This window comes from Anolis sagrei, chromosome 4, assembly GCF_037176765.1.
Source record: "Anolis sagrei isolate rAnoSag1 chromosome 4, rAnoSag1.mat, whole genome shotgun sequence".
In the NCBI taxonomy this organism is placed as follows: domain Eukaryota; kingdom Metazoa; phylum Chordata; class Lepidosauria; order Squamata; family Dactyloidae; genus Anolis; species Anolis sagrei.
In genome coordinates, this window is record NC_090024.1 from 50,073,857 (window position 1) to 50,092,409 (window position 18,553).

The 18,553-nt window shown below is 36.1% G+C and overlaps 1 protein-coding gene across 2 annotated transcripts in view; it reads left to right on the forward strand.

The window, feature by feature from the left end:
- The window catches only part of LOC132774834 (DGAT1/2-independent enzyme synthesizing storage lipids-like), a 30,535-nt gene extending 12,658 nt beyond the window's left edge, over nucleotides 1-17,877 (forward strand). For both annotated transcript variants that reach the window (XM_060775316.2, XM_067467424.1), the window contains exons 3-7: nucleotides 9,055-9,219; nucleotides 10,311-10,504; nucleotides 11,892-11,952; nucleotides 12,432-12,571; nucleotides 14,742-17,877. In XM_060775316.2, coding sequence (XP_060631299.2) covers nucleotides 9,055-9,219; nucleotides 10,311-10,504; nucleotides 11,892-11,952; nucleotides 12,432-12,571; nucleotides 14,742-14,846 — 665 coding nt within the window. In that variant the 3' untranslated portion in view covers nucleotides 14,847-17,877. The remainder of the gene's footprint in view (nucleotides 1-9,054; nucleotides 9,220-10,310; nucleotides 10,505-11,891; nucleotides 11,953-12,431; nucleotides 12,572-14,741) is intronic.
- Nucleotides 17,878-18,553: the final 676 nt, after the last annotated feature.

Genomic DNA, 18,553 nt, shown 5'->3' on the forward strand with positions numbered 1-18,553 from the left:
ACCTTGGTTTTGGCTTTCAGTCTGCTGAGGTTAAATAGCTTGCTGTCTGATAGATAGCTGATTTCTAGGCTGGTGGGAAGCTTTCCATCGACAAGGTGCAGTATCATAGAGATAAAGATGGAGAATAAGGTTGGAGCAATAACACATCCCTGTATCACACCTGATTCCACTTTAAATGTTTGTCTCTTACACGTATAACAAATAGCATACTTTTGAATGTATGTATTGTTGTAAAGAATTTGGACAAGGTATTATTATAAGCTGCTAGAATCTTTATGTGAGACATGCATGGTTCAAAAATCCTTTTGGTAGATAATTATTGAAAATGTCTTGTTAGCATTCACATACATCGTCCTATCATAGTTTACCTGACATGCTTGAAAAACTAGTTTATCAATAAGTGTTAGAAACAAAACTATATAAAATCATGCATTCGGACCATTCTTCACAGTTTATATTTGACATTGTAACAATTTTGTATATGTAATCAGATGATTGATAATGTTGCAATGTCAAAATTTGGTAATTTCAACATTCTGCCAATTGTTCTTGTTCAGGATCGAAATAACCATCAAAGCATGCCTTCCTTTGCTTTGTGTAAGGGAAGAAACAACAAGTGCTAGAAATATAAAGAACAGGAAGGAATGTTCTTCCACATGTGGTGGTCATGTAGAAAAGCAAGAGAATTCTGGAGCAATTCTTTTTCATTCAAAGATACAATTGGAGCCTGAATTAATTTAATGGGAAATGTGAAATAACTAAACAAAATAATTAAGCTATAAAGTATTGCACTATGTGATAATAGTAGCAAAAACAGTATATGCACAGTTTTGGAAGAAGGCAGACCTCCCAACAATGGAAGAATGGGTACTTAAAGTTTTTAAAACAGCAGACATGGACAAATTAGCAATGATGAACAAAAAAAACAAAAACAACACAAGATATTTTTTTTATCAAAGACTGGGAACCATTTCTAAACTATGTTTAAAAAAGGAAGGTTCTTTTTAGAAGGCTTCATATTTAATCTGTTAGAATCTGTATAGGGAATTTATAAATAATAAATATCAGGCCAAAAGGAAAAATAGAAAACAATGTAATAGGAAGGAAGAATGGAATTATATATGAATGTCTCCAATCGAAGAGACAGAAAGTCACTGAATTGGGTGGGGTGGGAGGAGGAGAGAGTATAACCAAGAGTATAGATTTTAGGAAGTATTGGATTGGTTCATGTATATATGCATATAGATATGTTTCACTATTTTTATGAATATGTAAATTGAAATTAAAAAACATTATTCTTAGAAGAAAACATGCCTTCATTTGTGATACTATAAGCTGAGAAGTTCGAGTGAACTAAATCACCTACTGCTTTCTTTTTCAAGCGGCACTCCGTATTTTATGGTTCTCTGTATTTCTACAGAGTTACAAGCATCTTACTTACAAATAACTCATAGTTACAAATGGCGTTGAGACAACAGAATGGGAGAGAAATTTATCTCTAGGAAAGAAAATTCACTCCTGAAATAGATATCATGGGGAAAAGGTGTGTTTGTTTCCATAAGAAGCCAATATTTTCAAAATCCAATTATCACAGGGATAGAAAGTGAGATGAAGTCTTCTGATGAACAGGGGCACAGACAGCAAAAAAAAAAACACCACAGGGGCGTTCCCTATACTATCCAACACTTTAAAAATGTACCTTTTCCGACTTACAAACAAATTCAACTTAAGAACAAACCTACAGAACCTATCTTCTTCATAACTTGGGGATTTCTTGTAGTTAAGGAAACAAGTGAAGATCTGACTCTGGAATCAGGTGTTTGGATAGAGCAATGCGGAATCCACATAATGTAGCATACAAATGACAACTAAGATTGGGTATTATGTTTTGACTTTTTTTTGGTATTCATATGGTTTTATTGTTTATTGTTATATGATGTAATTTATTGTATTATTTGTTAAAAGTACAACATTGAATATTACCATGTTGTAAGCCACTTTGAGTTCCCTGCAGCATGAGGGAGAGCGGGATATAAATATCTATATAAATTAAAATGTAATGTTAGTTTGTGGGATTAACAATTCAAAAACCACTGGATGAAATTCTGCCAAATTTGACCACAAGACACCTACTAACCCAAGGAGTGACCATCACTAAAAAAAAAAAAAGATTTTGTCATTTGGGAGTTGTAGTTGCTGGAGTTTATAGTTAACCTACATTCAAAGAGCATTCTGAACTCCACCAATGATGGAATTGAACCAAACGTGGCACACAGGACTCCCATGATCAACAGAAAACACTACAAAGGTTTGGTGGCAACTGACCTTGAGTTTGGGAATTGTAGTTCACCTACAACCAGAGAGCACTGTGGACTCAAACAATGCTGGATGTGGACCAAATTTGGCACAAATATTCCATATGCCCAAAGTATGAACACAGATGGAGTTTGGGGAAAGTAGACCTTGACATTGTAGTTACTGGGATTTATAGTCCATCTACACTCAAAGAGCATTCTGAACCCCACCAATGACAGAATTGGGGCAAACTTCCCACACAGAACCCCCATGACCAATAGAAAATACTTAAGGCCACCCAGTCCAATTCCCTTCACCAGGGTTAGAAAACATAATCAAAGCCCTCCTAACAAAGAGCCATCCAGCCAAAGATATAGATAGATATATATGATTCACACACACAGATATAGTATCATAGATTTGAAAGGGACCCCTAAAGAAGGACACTTATATGTTGCATGTTCCAGAGTAGGCAAACCAGACAATCTCCGCATCAAGGCTGACAAAGAAACACTAAGAAATACTGTTTATCCACAAGCATAAAGAAATTATATATATCAGAAACCAACACTTTCTCATTACTTTATTTTCCAGATCACCAGACTGGGCCACAGCAACGCGTGGCAGGGAATGGCTAGTTACAAACTAATTTTGAAAATAGAATAAATATATTTTGTGATTTCCCATGGCCACCAAACATACTTAATATTGGGTTAGTTTCTTTGTTTCTCTTTGTTGCTTTATTTTTTTATTTTTTATGTTGGGTTTTATTTCAAAATGGTTTTTGGGGAGCTGTCTCTTTTTTAACACTGCAAACTACAGGATTTCTTGTTTTATAATGTCACCTATTTCTTTTCTGTCTCAGAACGATCGTTCTTCCCAAATGTGATTGACTAAATTGCATCACATTTGTTCTTTTTCTGCTTTCAAAATTGCTTGACATTCTTATGACTCTAGATATGTATGTAAAAAAGAGTTGTATTTCTCCCTTTCAATATCATCATGATGCTAGAAACTATTTCCTGCAGATGGCATTATTGCCCACCATCATAGCCTATTTATTAATTTTGTGTTTAATAGTTCACTCTAATTGCTGTCTGCTGGTTTTGCACTTGGAGGCAAATGTGTACTTCCCCTTTCCTCCCCCCTCCCTTTCCGTTCCTGGCAAAATATACTAAGCCTTTATTTTAATTAAAATACTTTAAAAACAATGACATTAAGAACAAGTTTTTTTAAAGAAATAATTGCCTTTGAGAAATAATATGTAAGTGAATCAAAGGATAAAAATACTGCAGAATGATTTATTGCTTGAAATACTAATTTTAGAAAGCCATTTTCAAAGCAGCAGTATCGTCTTTGTATATGGAGCAATAATCCAGAATCCTCTTGGGGTTCTAGATTTGTTTATGTATCATTGTGCCAGTATAGGCAGTCCTTGAGTTACAAACATCCAACTTACAAATGACTCATAGTTAAGAATGGGGGTGAGGAAGTGACAGAAATCTACCCCCAGAAAGGGAAATTCACTCCTGGAAGAGTTATCATGGGGAAAAGGTGTCTCAGGTGAAGCTTTCTCACCAATCATTGTTTCCACAACAAGCCAAATGTTTTCAAAATCCAATTATCATAGTGACGGAAAGTGAGGTGAAATCTTCTGAACAGGGGCACAGACATCAGAACAAACACCTCAGGGGTGCTGCTAACCCTTCTCTATGATATCCAAAGCTAGCTCCCTACCTCACTCCCCCCTCTCTATATATATCTGGTTGGAGTTACACTGAAAAAAAATGTACCTGTTCCAGCTTACTAACAAATTCAGCTTTAAAAAAATTCCTCTGGCAAAAATTAACAGCTCACAGAATAGACCGCAGATTACTGCTCCTGATCAAATGTCTGTACTCCAACAACCATATTCAGGTTAGAACGGGAATCAGTGGAGCCCTGACAAAGAAAATAGATTCCTGCAAAGGTGTAAGACAAGACTGCTTATTGGCACCTTTACTTTTCAACCTTTACATCAATGACCTGCCAAATTCCCTCAGCAGCTCTGATGTTCATATGCCAAAAATTGGTAACAGACATGTAAACACTCTTTTATACGCAGATGACATGATTTTGATGTCAAATACACAAATAGGATTACGAAGATTACTGAGTAAACTTAACACCTATGCCCACAAAACAACATGACAATAAACAAATCCAAGTAAAAAATAATGGTGTTCGGAAATCGCCCATCTAGACACAAATGGGTTCTAGATGCAGAGCGCATAGAACAGGTTAGTTCTTTTACATATCTAGGCTTGGTATACTCAGAGACAGGCTCGTGGCTTGCACACTTCCAATCTTGTGCAATCAAAATTAGAGCACGTTGTAACACACTGGCAAGATTGCTATCCCATAGATATCCCAGATCTTTATCTCCAATAATCAGTTTATAAAGCAAAAATTGTCCCCATGATACTATATGGAGCTGAAATCTGGGGCCTAAGCAAATTCCCAATACTGGAACAAGAACAATCAAAATTTCTAAGACAGATACTTGGTGTTGACATTAAGACCACCGCTGCTGTAGTCAGAGCAGAGCTAGGAATATATTCTATCGAAGGACTCGCCAAAATCAGGGCCTTTAATTACTGGTCTAAAATAAAAAATCTCGAAGATAATAGACTTCCAAAATTGTGCTTTTTAGAACAATCTAATGGCCAAAACCAAGCTTCCTGGTCAGAACAATTAACTAAGTTCCTCCGCACCTGCGGATTACAAAATGCCTCCTTAGGCCAGAACAGGGATGCTGAAAAAAGGACTGTAACTCAAAGGGTCCTAGATATTGAAGCCCAGAAAGATATAGCCACCCTGTCAAACACAGGATCCCTGAAGTGGTTAGGGCGCTTTAAACATAATTTCCAGAGGGTGCTATACCTAAAAGCTGACATGCCAAGACACCTAAGAACCACTTTTACCAGGGCAAGATTTGAACAAATTGAATCCATGGAGAGAAACAGCAGATTCAATCATATCCCATATGAAGAAAGACTCTGTATCCGTGGAGCCCCTGAAGTTGAAAATTTGAACCACATTTTACATAACTGCAACCTATATGAACAAGAAAGGAAAAAAATATTTATGGCCTTTCATTTGCAATAAAATATGCTGGGATACAGTGGCTAAAACCTCATTTTTGTTGGCTGGTTTTAACCCCATTCTGACGACACAAGTTGCCCTTTATTTGTTTAAAGCTGCTAAAAGGAGATCAGAGTACATAGATCAGATAGGGGTGCCGTGTAGGGGAGACGAGGATAGTTAATGCTTATATCTATGGCTAAGCTACATTGGTTTTAAGTTGATAAATTCCTATATATTTGTATTCTATTTTAATAGGACCAGATGTATGTTGTATGTTGTGTTTGCACTGTTTTGTATAAGGCCAACTGGCTAATCAATAAAAATTGTTGTTGTAATAAAGCTTAAAAACAGATATACAGAACCTATCTTGTTCATAACTTGAGTACTGTCTGTACTATAGTTGCATTTTCTCTGATGCAATGTGATCAGTCTCAAAAGTCAAGACAATTGTTCCGTAAGCATAGTTCCCTCTCAAACTCTTTTGACTTTGGGAAGAAAACCAGCAATTAGGGAATAGGTACGTTTGGAAGTTGCGGTACCCATGGTGCAATTATGAGATCCAATTTAACTCTGCAGGCACACACGTGCAAAGAGAGTAACTTGGATTTTTGCCAAATAATGTTTCAGAATAGCCTGGAGATCTGTGTGTAAGATATTTCCCATTATACCTTCCCGTTAGCCATCAATTTTTTTTAGAGATTGTTGATAAAAACTGTTGTAAAATTAGCAGTCTTAGGCCATACCATTGTAATTCCAAGCAGTATCACTTGTATGTATATCAAGAAGACAGTTATTTTTAGAAGCACTGTGACTGGCATTAAAAAAAATTACCTGCAGTTTTTTCAGTCTGATGCCATTGAACACAAATGTACAGAATGTCATCTGTAAAGAATATGTACATGCTTCAGGACTTTTAAAATCTGCAGTCCTGGCCAGGAAGGCTGAACAAACTAAGACTATAAATTTTTATTCTGTTGAAACTGGCCTCTCTGATTTGTCTGTGCTTGAAACTGAAGTGTCATTTTCTCCAAGTACTTTGGTAAAAAGAGATTAAATGTTGATTCTACAGACTTAAGACTTTAACACTGCATGGTTGCAACTTAGAGGATAATACTTAAGATTATTGTCCACTTAAGAAGGTTGATAATGGTGGTTTTACACAAGCACCATCTCTGCCTCTGAAATACACAAAGCAGAGTACAATTATTTCAGTATTGAAGCACTTTTAATACCATGCAAAAAGAAATGGTTAAAACAAATTATTTTGTATAACAAAACAATTTCAGATGTTACAAAGTAATTGCAAGAAAACATTCTAAAATCTGTGGGCCAGCATAAAACAAACTGTCTGAAATTTAGATTGCCATTTTAAAGATTAAAGAATTAGTAGTAAGCTGAGCCAACCTTGTGAAATGCCAAAAGTTGGTCTTACCCACTTTGTCAAAGTTGTCAGAAGACTGATGAATCCATGAAGTAGTCAGTGTTATTTGTTGAGTCAGATGGGACAAGTTCCTTATCAAGAGAAGAGCTGTTTTGAAGGTAGTGTAGTGTTGTAACTCTTCTTAGAGGTATTGACGCAACCAATTTGCATGAATATATTCTCATGGCTGGAGTTAGATTGATCTTGAAATGATCCAATATGTTTTTAATTATTGGCTGTTTGAAAACCTCTCATGGACAAGGTGGAGATGGATTGAGATCTCAAATGCTTGTGTGATAAAATGTGAACAATCATCTGGCAATGGCAAAAAGCCATTGCAGTTTTCAGATAGCACCATAATTGATAACAACACACTTTCAGTATTGGGTTGCAATAGCATGTCTGCAGTAAACAATGCAGTAAAGCTTGTCTTGGGAAAGAATGAGAATTGATAACACACTTTCCTGTTTAATTGTGTGATGCTTACTTTTGAAGTAGCTGTTATGCCCCAGAAACTTTGTTTTTGTGGCTGCCACAAACGATGTTGAATTGACTGAGACTTTACGAGATATTCATTAAAAACTGTAGCAAAATGTGCTGCAGTTTAATAAACTTTTTCCATGTTTGTATGATAGAACCAGTTAGAAAATGACATTTATAACCCAGGAACAAAAATCGTGTTAAATAGTGTAATCCTACTGTAGCTGTGTTTGCTTACATATACAGTGGAGTCTCACTTATCTAACCTTCGCTCATCCAACATTCTGTATTATCCAACACAGTCTGCCCCTTGCTCAGATCCACAGCTGTTTCAATACATTGAGATGTTTGGGTGCTAAATTCATAAATACAGTAATTACTACATAATGTTACCGTGTATTGAACTGCTTTTTCTGTCGATTTGTTGTAAAACATGTTTTGGTGCTTAATTTGTAAAATCATAATGTAATTTGACGTTTAACAGGGTTTTCCTTAATATCCTTATTATCCAACATTTTCACTGATCCAACGTTCTGCCGGCCCATTTATGTTGGATAAGAGAGAGTCTACTGTAGTTGTCAATGCAAATAGCTGCCTGTAGGATCACTTACTGGGCATGAGTGAAGAGCGAAACAATAAAAAAGAGAAAGTAGTTCAGCCTGCTTGACATATTGAAAAATTACAAAAATGGATATTGTTACAAAAGCAGAGGCTGTTGAAACAAAAAAATCATCTTGGCGATGCATTTTGGAGCAAGTTTTCAAACAATCTCAATAAGATTCAATGCAATGTGTTTATTTATGAAAGGTATACCTGATCTGAGTTTTTAATTTCAGATATGTATTATGTTAGTTTTGAATAAAATGTTTGTTGAAAAACATTGAACTGTTCCTTTTGTGTGTGATGTGTGATGTAGGAACCTGTCCTTATTCTTTCCATGTTGCAGTTTCTCAAGTTGCTCCTGACACACACACACAAATCTGCCATGGTTCCATCTTGTGGATTCCTAGGATTGGCAGTTATGTATTTATTTCGGACATTTATATCCCATCCTATCTTGACCTCCGCGGAGGGGCTCAGGGTGGCTGAGGCTGGGGTACTTAGAATAGTGCGCCAGAATGTTCCAATGTCTCACCGAACTATAAATCCCAGGATTCCATTGAATGGAACCATTGCTGTTAAAGTGGAATAATAGTGCCTTAATTACATAATGTGAATGCACTCCTGGATTCTACTCACCCACAGGCTAAATAGATAACGACACTCGTGTTTACATACACGTGTATGTATGTAGCACATTAAAGTTAATGAAATTAAATATGTCCTCTGAAATGTATGAAGCACCATTTACATGTGTTGTTTAATCATCATGAGGGAAGCTGGCAATTCCTGGCACTCATCAAGCTAGTCCATATAACTCTAAAGCCAATCCATTAATTATTTAGCATAACAAAATAGAAGGGCAGTACTATGGATTGATATTATTGCCAGACAATGATGGATGTCAGAGTAAAAATAAAGTTGTGCAAGAGAATGGGAAAGAGAAGTACGTACCTCTTTGCAATAAACATATAATTCGCAGTTAATTACTTTTTCATGGTTGTGATATTGTTTATTTTTCTGTAAAGTGTTTGCATTTTGTCTCTAGAATGCTAATACATTTGAAGGTGTTTTTATAATGCAAGCTTGATATTAGATTCTAACCTTAAACGCTTCTGTTCTACTCTCTACAGGCTATGAGGTGTGCGGCCTAGAAAAAATACCTAATGGGCCAGCACTGGTCGTTTTCTACCATGGAGCAACTCCTATAGACTTTTTCTATTTCATGGCTGTTGTCCTGATTAAGAAAAAAAGAATCTTACATATAGTTGCAGATCACTTTGTCTTTTCACTACCAGGTACATATTGTCAAGCTTGATTGTGGTGTTTCTTGGTCAGATGGGAGAACAGGCTTGGAAATGTCACAACTTGTGTATTTGGGATTTATTTTATGCACATTGATATATACTATATGTACTCATGTAGAGGTCTAGAAATTTTAATTAAAAATTAACCCCAAAAACCTAGGCCAACTTATTCATAAGTCAGTGTGAGTACTATACCTTATCAAAAAAAGAACCATGCCCTTTTCTGACTAGCCCCTGTGCTGGCAGACTTCTTAGTTCCTTTTTTTCGCCATTGCAGCTCTACCACCGCAGTGTTTTTGCTTCAAGTTCTCCTTCAATGAAATAACTTTGCCCACCAACTTCTCAATTACACTCTCTCAATCTCCCTCAGTGTTGATGACTCGATTAGACGTTGCACACAAGTGCAACCACAAGATTCCGATGGGACACTTGGAAGTACCTTCTTTGACTTTCCCATTCCTGGGTACATTGAGTTTGACAACTTCCCCACCGTTGGCATTGGTACCAACATTGCCAATCTCATCAGCTTTTTCAATACACATCACCCTCAAGTACTCTCTCAAGGAGGCCAGCAGAGCACAATCCAAAAAAGACCCATCAAAGAAGCCCTTTTCTTCTAATCACAAAATTCATATATGTTGCCTAAATACTAGACAACACATATGAGGCATGTTAATTGTATGGAATGCCTCAACACATATGAGGCATGTTAATTGTATGGAAATCCAGCATTTTGAGGGCTAAGTATTCTAGAAAAATGCCTAAATTTGAAAAAGCTTGTCTTCTTTTCTGTTGTGCTGATAGAATGTGTTATTTTACTTGACCAAGACATATGAGCTCTGAAACACAATGCTTTGGCCTGCATAAATGCATTTGACAATTGAAATTTGTCAGATTAGTTACCAGGAATAGTCCCTTAATAGAGGAAAAGTGAATTGGTCATTTTAAAAAAAAATAGAACCACCCTAAACTAAACACAGTAGAGGTTCAGACATGCAAAACTACCTTATTCTATTACATTTTTGATACTCCATAGTTCCGTTTTTTGTATTACTGATATAGATTTTCTTTACCATTTTCAGGTTTTAAACTCTTACTTGATGTGTTCAGTGTCCTGCATGGAACACAGGAAGAATGTGGGAAAGCATTATCAAAAGGACACTTGTTGGCCATTGCACCAGGGGGAGTTCGAGAAGCACTGTTCAGTAATGAAAACTACGTCCTTATATGGGGGAATCGTAAAGGATTTGCTCAGGTGGCTATTGATGCAAAAGTGGTGAGTGTTCATTGAACTTTAAATGGAATGTAAGACTAGACGCTTGTAAGAAAAAGAATTGTTGGGGTCTTTTCGGATTTGAGACGAAAGAGCACATTTTTCCTCAGGACTGTGTTTGCTCTTATTCTCTCTCCAGGGCACTGGAAGGAGCAAAGTCAGATGAATGTAAATTAAAATTACTTGTATGCGCTAATGCTGCTGTTCTTCGAATATAGTGGCAGTCAAAAACATCAGTTTGTATATTGTTCTCCCTTCTTCCATTTTACTATTTAAGTTTGCAACTGAATGGATCTGACTGACATGCGTATCTTTGCTGTTTTCTGTCATTTTTGTTGATTTTGTTCACACACACAATCTGGGAATCCCAAGCTGACTTTTAGTCATCAGGGTGATAATTGCCTATTATTATGCTAATGTCATGGACAAATACAAACTTATTAGTGTCCCCAACATCATTGTAGTTTCCGTTAGAGTGTATGGTTGTGAATACTTTCTGTAAATATGTTTTATACTTATTTATGGAATGCTTTTGACACAATATAAATAAATACTTTCTATGAGAAAGATTTTAGCCTGCCTGTCCTGTCCTGCCAGTTTTGTACCTGGAGTGCTAGGAGCCCCCGGTGGCGCAGTGGGTTAAAGCACTGTGCCGGCAGGACTGAAGACCGACAGGTCGCAGGTTCGAATCCGGGGAGAGGCGGATGAGCTCCCTCTATTAGCTCCAGCTCCTCACGCGGGGACATGAGAGAAGCTTCCCACAAGGATGATAAAACATCAAAAATCATCCAGGCGTCCCCTGGGCAATGTCCTGGCAGACGGCCAATTCTCTCACAACAGGAGCGGTTGCTCCTGACACGACAAAAAATAAAATAAAAAATAAAATAAAATAAACAACAACAACAACAACCCTGGAGTGCTTGGTCTATATTTTTCAAGTACAACAGTTTCTCAGTTGACTGGAACTCAAGCAATCAGAATTTTTAAGCAATTGGTAAACAAAATAAAAATAATACCTTAAATAAAAATAAATAAAAACATTTTATAATATAGTAAAATCAGCATTTGTAATAAAGTTAAACTGTATTACATTAAGGTCAATTTGTCTTTGATTATAATTTTTGTATTTCAATGTTAACATTAAGTTATACCTATTTTTAATAGGAACTCTCAAGCAATCTGCTAATACCCATGGGTGCTGGTTTACTGAGAGTCTACTATATATGGGGCAGCTCATACAGACTACACTATTCAGAGAACTTAGACTAGCTCTAAAAGCAATCTTCAGACCAAATGCTTTTATATAAAATGGACATTATGATGACTTCAGTATAATATGTTGTGTGTGGGGGAAAGACCTAACAAATGCTCCCCCTCTTTTGCATTGCAGCCCATCATTCCTATGTTCACACAGAATGTTCGGGAAAGTATTCGATCCCTTGGTGGGCTAAGTAAGAAGCCTTTTAAATACGTTTTTTAAATTAAAATTTCTGTTTATTTCTTACTTCCTTAAACTTCATCTAACAGTTGTCAGTGCATGTGGTGATGACAGCCTTTTAAAATGGTGGGATGTATATTGGACAGATTTTAGCTCAAGAAATCCACAGGACTTCCTTATAGAATTATTTCCAGAGACATGATTCCTATATATGTTTATATCATTCTGTGTTGCAAGCAATTCTAAAATTCTTACAATTATTGGCTGTAGAATTCTTGATCAGAATACTTCATACATGCAAATAGCTCAGGGTTGCATATATTTTCAGACAGCTCTGGAGACAACCCACATTTTAATGCTTATAACAGTAATTTAGAAGTTTTACATTCAAAATTAGTAATAAGCCATTGTATTCAAATTTGAATGAATTAAATAATCTTGGCAAGATAATAATCTTATACCTGTTGTAATGTGTCCTTTTTCATCAAACAGGCCTGTTTAGGTTGATGTATGAATATCTCCGTTTGCCAATAGTTCCGTTGTATGGAAACTTTCCTGTCAAATTGCGGACATACGTCGGCGATCCTATTCCATATAAAGCAAAAGTAACTGCTGATGAATTGGCAGACAAAGTAAGACTTTTTTACTTTAATATCACTGAATATTAAATTCTAAATATTTATAGTATAGTGAATAACTTGCTAGGTGGGGAGGAGGAGCCTTTTTGCCTTCCCATAAATGTAAGTGGCTCACATCTGCAGTGGTATGATTGCAAGCTGTAGTAGCGGGGCTTGACTTTCTCTGAAGGAACTATTTTTTTAGAAAGGGGAAATGATACTTGCTAAAAAGTTGTCTCCTTAGATTTGAAATACAATTTAAATATTTATTTATTTATTTATTTGTGATATTTATATGCCGTCCTTCTCACCCTGAAGGAAACTCAGAGCAGCTTACAAGATACACACACACACACACACACACACACACACACACACATGCAATACATTATACCATTAACATAGTACAATATCAGCGCTATACATCACTATATTGTACTATACAATAATATTGTAATATTATTAGTAATATTACATGTAATATAAAATATATAATTATTATATCATATTATTATTAGTGTTATACTGTATTACATTATAATATTATGTTATGTTCTCCAGAAGCTTATGTGAATACAGTTAGCTATATTTATAACATTTTTTTCATCATGGGGAGTCTGGAAGGCTTGGACCATCTGCAGGCTGTACTTTGCTCACTTATATAGTGCCAGCCTGTCAGAATGAGGATTCCTGATGTTAGTAATATTTATTTATTTATTTATTTATTTAATACATTAAATTGGAGAAGTGATGTGTACTGAATGTAAGGTATTTTCAAGAGAAGTCCATGTAGAATTCAAGGGCAGGTTGGGGGTCAAAGTTTATGATTTTGACATGAGTTGTGGATTAGTTGGCTGCCATTCCAGGAAAGAGAAAAATGCCAGTGCTCTTGGCCACTGCCACCAAGTTCATTCTCAGGAACAATAAAATGCCTTTTGATCATCAGAGAAGAGAAATGGGCCCCTTTTTGGTAACAGTTAATGTAAAGTATTAATTCTTATATTTAAAGGATCCATCTATTTCTCTAAATAAAGTGGCAAAAGTTTATCGCTTATTCCAACCAAGAAGAAAAAGACGCTCTGGCCCCTTCATGCCCTCTGAAGGGGAATGGCTGATTTTCTGCTTCTGTTTCCATCATATTCCTGCTTAGACAGTCAAAAACGCCTGACATGGCACTGCCAGTGTATTAGATTTTTTTTTTAACAATTCTATTTATTTAGAATATTTTGGACTCTCTCTCTCTCTCTGCTTCCTGAAAATCGTTCAAAGGTGTAATTTTAATTTTTTAATTTTCAAACTCAAATTACAAGGAACCAGAACTAAGATTTTGGAACATTATACTACGTTTATTCAATTTTTGATGCTCACCTTTTTGGCTAAATTATATTGCCAAAATTGAGATGTGCATCAGATTCAGTGGTGTGTTAGAATCATGCACATAAACCCACCTGCATGAAAAGGCTCGGAAGGACCCAGAATCCAGGAGGCCAGAAAGAAGTTTGGGGGGGGGGGGTGTGTGCAAAGAAGCTTTTCTTGGTAGTGGCAGCAGCCTCAGGGCGCTGTGGTGCCAGGAGGAGGAGGACAGCCCAGCTGGTGACCCAGTTATTCTTGCCGTTTAGCCGCAGTTATTACTACCTCCCAGGCAGACCTCTAGGTTTCTTCCCTGTCTGCCCCCCTAGGCTTAGTCACATGCGGTTCCCAACAGGCCTCATTTACAAGGCCTTCAAATGGCCTCATTCATGCTGCCTCCCTCCCTGGTGAACTATACCTATGCCTTTATTTGGGCACATTACATTTGAGGGAATATCCATTTTTTGTAACGTGCACCTTCAAAATTCAGGTATGCATTGCATTTGATGACTCAAGTAAATATGAGTATGTGAAAGGTGGCATGTTAGTGGTCTAGGCGAGACACTGTCATTTGCTTATGCACATGCTGTATGATAGTACGACATTTGTGGATAAATCCCTGTGTTATGAAAGTACAGATGTTCAGATAGGTTTTTATATTCAATTTTACATCTGTTTTGCAGTGTCAAGATTTTTTAAAATATTTTGGGAGATATTCAGTTTGAAAAGGACTAACTGTTGGTTTTAATTTTAATCTTTGACCTATTTTATGACTGAAAGTTTTGTAATCTTGAACTATTTATTTATTTTCCCACCCCAATATTTTTTTTTATAGGCAAAGACTGCAGTACAGAGTTTAATAGACAAACATCAGAAAATCCCTGGAAATGTATTCAGGGCAGTAATGGAACGATTTCAAACATGGGAAAAAGAAGACTAGTATCTCTGAATATAACAATAGTTGTGATTTTTTAAAGATTATGTACATAATGTGATGTAACATTTGAGAAGATTAATATTGTGTTTGTCTTGTTTTGCAATTCTGCAATTTTCCAGAAAATTAGGGTACTTTTTCAAAAGATCATTGTTGCCTCTGGAATTTGGGTATCTTGGTCTTTCAATATAAATTCAACAATTTAAAAAAAAAAATAGAGAGAGAGAAAACAAAGATGTAAATATAATCAAGGAGGAAATCTCTCATTTTAAAGCAGACTTGCTCTGTTGGAAGTCTTCCAGGAAGGCAAAACTGACTAAAAGCAAGATATGTGACCCCCCCAGGTATCATGTTTTATAGCAGAGGTGCCTTAAAATGTGGCCACATCTTTGCTGCACAATGAAATTTTCCTACAGATTCCACAGAGGCAGCAAAGAAGGGTGGCAGGCACAGTGGTTCAGCACACATTATTTGCTGGCCAAAATAACCATAGGGAAGAAAGAACTGAATAGAAGGAACTGCTAAACATTCCATTCCAATGTGAACAGTCTGGCAGGGGAGGGATAGGCCATTTTGAGTCTTATGTGTTATTGGCAAAGAGAGGGTGTTCTTATATATGCCTCTCAGTCTCTCTCGCACACAGTCACAGGCACAGACAGATATCCAACAATCTAGTATAAAATAAACTGGTCACATATGTCTCCCAAATATTTTAGAATCAATATCATAAGATTCTTTAAAACTTTTTTAAAAGTTTGAGTAAGGTCCTAGCTCTAGATTGAGGCTGCAACATTTGCCAGTTGTGTATAATGCCACTTTCTGTGCCAGTGTTGGTTTCAAAATCAGTGTACCAAAAAGAAAGGAAGGAAAAGAAAGGAAAGAAAAGGAAAGGAAAGGGAAAAAAAATCAGGAACCAGAAATCAATTTTTCTTACTTTTAAAATTGAGTTTTCTCAAAAACATTTTGTTGCAGGTGAAAAGTTTGAAATGAAAAGAATTTTATTCAGTGATTTTTCTACTAAGAAACTGCTAACATTAAATCACAAGCCAAAAAAGAATTCGTTTCCAAATATCATATTGTGTTTCTCATTTATGACTTTGAAGGGCATAGTAATTGTTGCTATATTGATTTGTCTTTCAAAGTCCTAAATGAGCAGCCCAATTTTTTGCATATCTATGTGTTTGTATTTTATTATGGTTGCATGGCTTGGCCATGTAGTACAGTAACTATAAATCTAACGAAATACAATTGTGCATTCTTCTGTCGGAAAGGCAAATTATACAGTAAATCAAACAAATACAGACTGATTTCAGTCCCTAGGTCCATAGAACCCATCAGCTATGATTCCTAATTATTTCTTGTAATTAACAAAATAATATTGATTTCCCCCATTTATTTTGCTATATCAAAAAGTAGCTCTTTATTGGGTCTTTTGCTTTCCTTTCCAATTCTGCTTGTTCATAAATGTTATGAAGCAGGTAGATGCAATAGCCTTCAGGTACTTCCCATGAGTAAGCTACGCAGATTTTTCAGTGGCATTCCATTTGTAGAATATCCTTACCTTCAAAGTAAAAGGAGGCACCAATGTTCTTATCACTTGGAAAGCATATTTGAACCTTTGTCTTTCTGATACTTTTAGTCATTCCCAATCTTTTTACTTTTTTACTGATTATGTAAAGTCTCACTGCTGCTGTTCTTAATTTAAATTAGTTTTATTGATGCCCTCTGATATTTAAGCCTTAAAATATTTTAATTTATAGGTTTTCATTCTTTTATTGTCTTGATAGCTTGTAAACAGCTTTCAGTATTTTTTACAACAGTCTTTAAATCATATGTACTTACAAAGTATTAATCTGTATTAATCAAATCATATGAACTTACAGAGAAACTTGGATGTTTCTGTCACTGATAATTTCAAAACAGGAGTAAATTAAGGCCCATATGAGAAGCAAAAAAGAGGACTGTCTTCTCCCCTTTTCTCTCTGCTACCGGAGCAGAGTATCACAGAGCCCATCACATGATGCAGGGCAGGACTCTGGGGGCTCCATTGCAGCAGGGAAGAGGCGGTGAAGAGGAAGCGGGGACAGACGAGGGAACAATGGGGAATGAAAGAACACAGACCCCAACAGAAGAGAATAGAGATGGGCAGTTCCCTCCGCTGTCCTCCACTTTACCCCTGCTCATCTTATAAGGTCCTAAGATGCTAAAAATACTAATCTATGGAATAATGCACTAAAACAAAAAATATTAATTTTGTCCCATATTAGGAAGATGACAATAGCTCTATGGCTGCCATCATGCATGCACTTAATAGAGAAAAGTCTCTATAGAGTATGCACTTTCTGAGTACTGCATGTATAAGATTTCCCTGTAAATGAGATACATTTTCGGGAAGTCATATACTAGTTCAGTAAAACTTTTTCTAACACATTTGTCTGGATAGAGAGGTTACCAGATACAGAAGTGACCTGTTGGGCAAGCCATGGTGCTCTTGATTTCAATGAAGGAACATGATAGCTATGAAGAAATGTAGTTGCAAAACAGCTCAATCCATTGCAAAAAAGAAGAGTCTTCCATTGAGAGTGGAGTGCTAGATTTTTACTTACAAAATCTATTGTTAGTTTAGGTCAGAAGTTTTTTAAACACAATCCATTTGCACTCTTAAATCTGTTACTTTGAGAGGCAGGATATGATATAAATACATGAAATGAAAGCTAAATTAAATGGTAAATATAATGATGGAAGATGTAGTCCACATGTGTTGTTTTGAAAATTTATGTCAATTTCATACTGTTTTGAAAGTGCTATAGGCCTTCTGAAATATGAAAGATTGAGCTCCAACTTATTGTGCTACAGCATCAGTTTTTTCTTAAAGTATTGAAACAAGGGTATCAAAGCAATATGCAATATCATTGTTTTAAATATATTTAAAATGTCTGTTTCATAGTTTTTCCATTTCAGTGTTCTGTATATTTGTATATCAGATTGTATATTTATAAAAATAACTGCTAAATAAAGTTGAAAACCAATGATAGCATATCCATTGTGGATTTTATTACTACCATCAAGAAATCTAGAATAACCAGATAGTAAAAATCTCCCTCTTCCTTTGCTTTCTTGTCATAATCTTCCTCCTTTATTTGTGTGTGTGTGTATGTGTGTGTATAGGGCAGGTGTTCTCAACCTTCCTAATGCCACGACCCCTAAATACAGTTTCTCACGTTGTGGTGACCCCCAAGTATAACATTATTTTTGTTGCTACTTCATAACTAATTTTGCTACTCTTATGAAGCATAATGTAAATATTTGATATGCAGGATGTATTTTCATTGTTACAAATTGAACATAATTAAAGCATAGTGATTACTCACAAGAAGAGTATGTTTGGGGGAGTATGGACAATAAATGATGGGATTTGCAGTACCTTCAACTGCTTCAGCTCTAACCTACACAGACCACTGAGACCCCTGCAAATCACAGATCTGGACCAAACTTGGCACACAGAACTCCCATGATCAACAGAAAATACTGGAGGTGTTTTGAAGGAATTGTCAGTGATTATGGGAGAAACGATGGATCTGGACCAAACTTAGCACGAATAGTCAGTATGCCCAAATGTGAAAACTGGCGGAATTTGGGGGAAATAGTCTTTGCCATTTGGGAGTTGTAGTTGCTGGGGTTTATAGTTCACCTACAGAGAGAATTCTGAACTC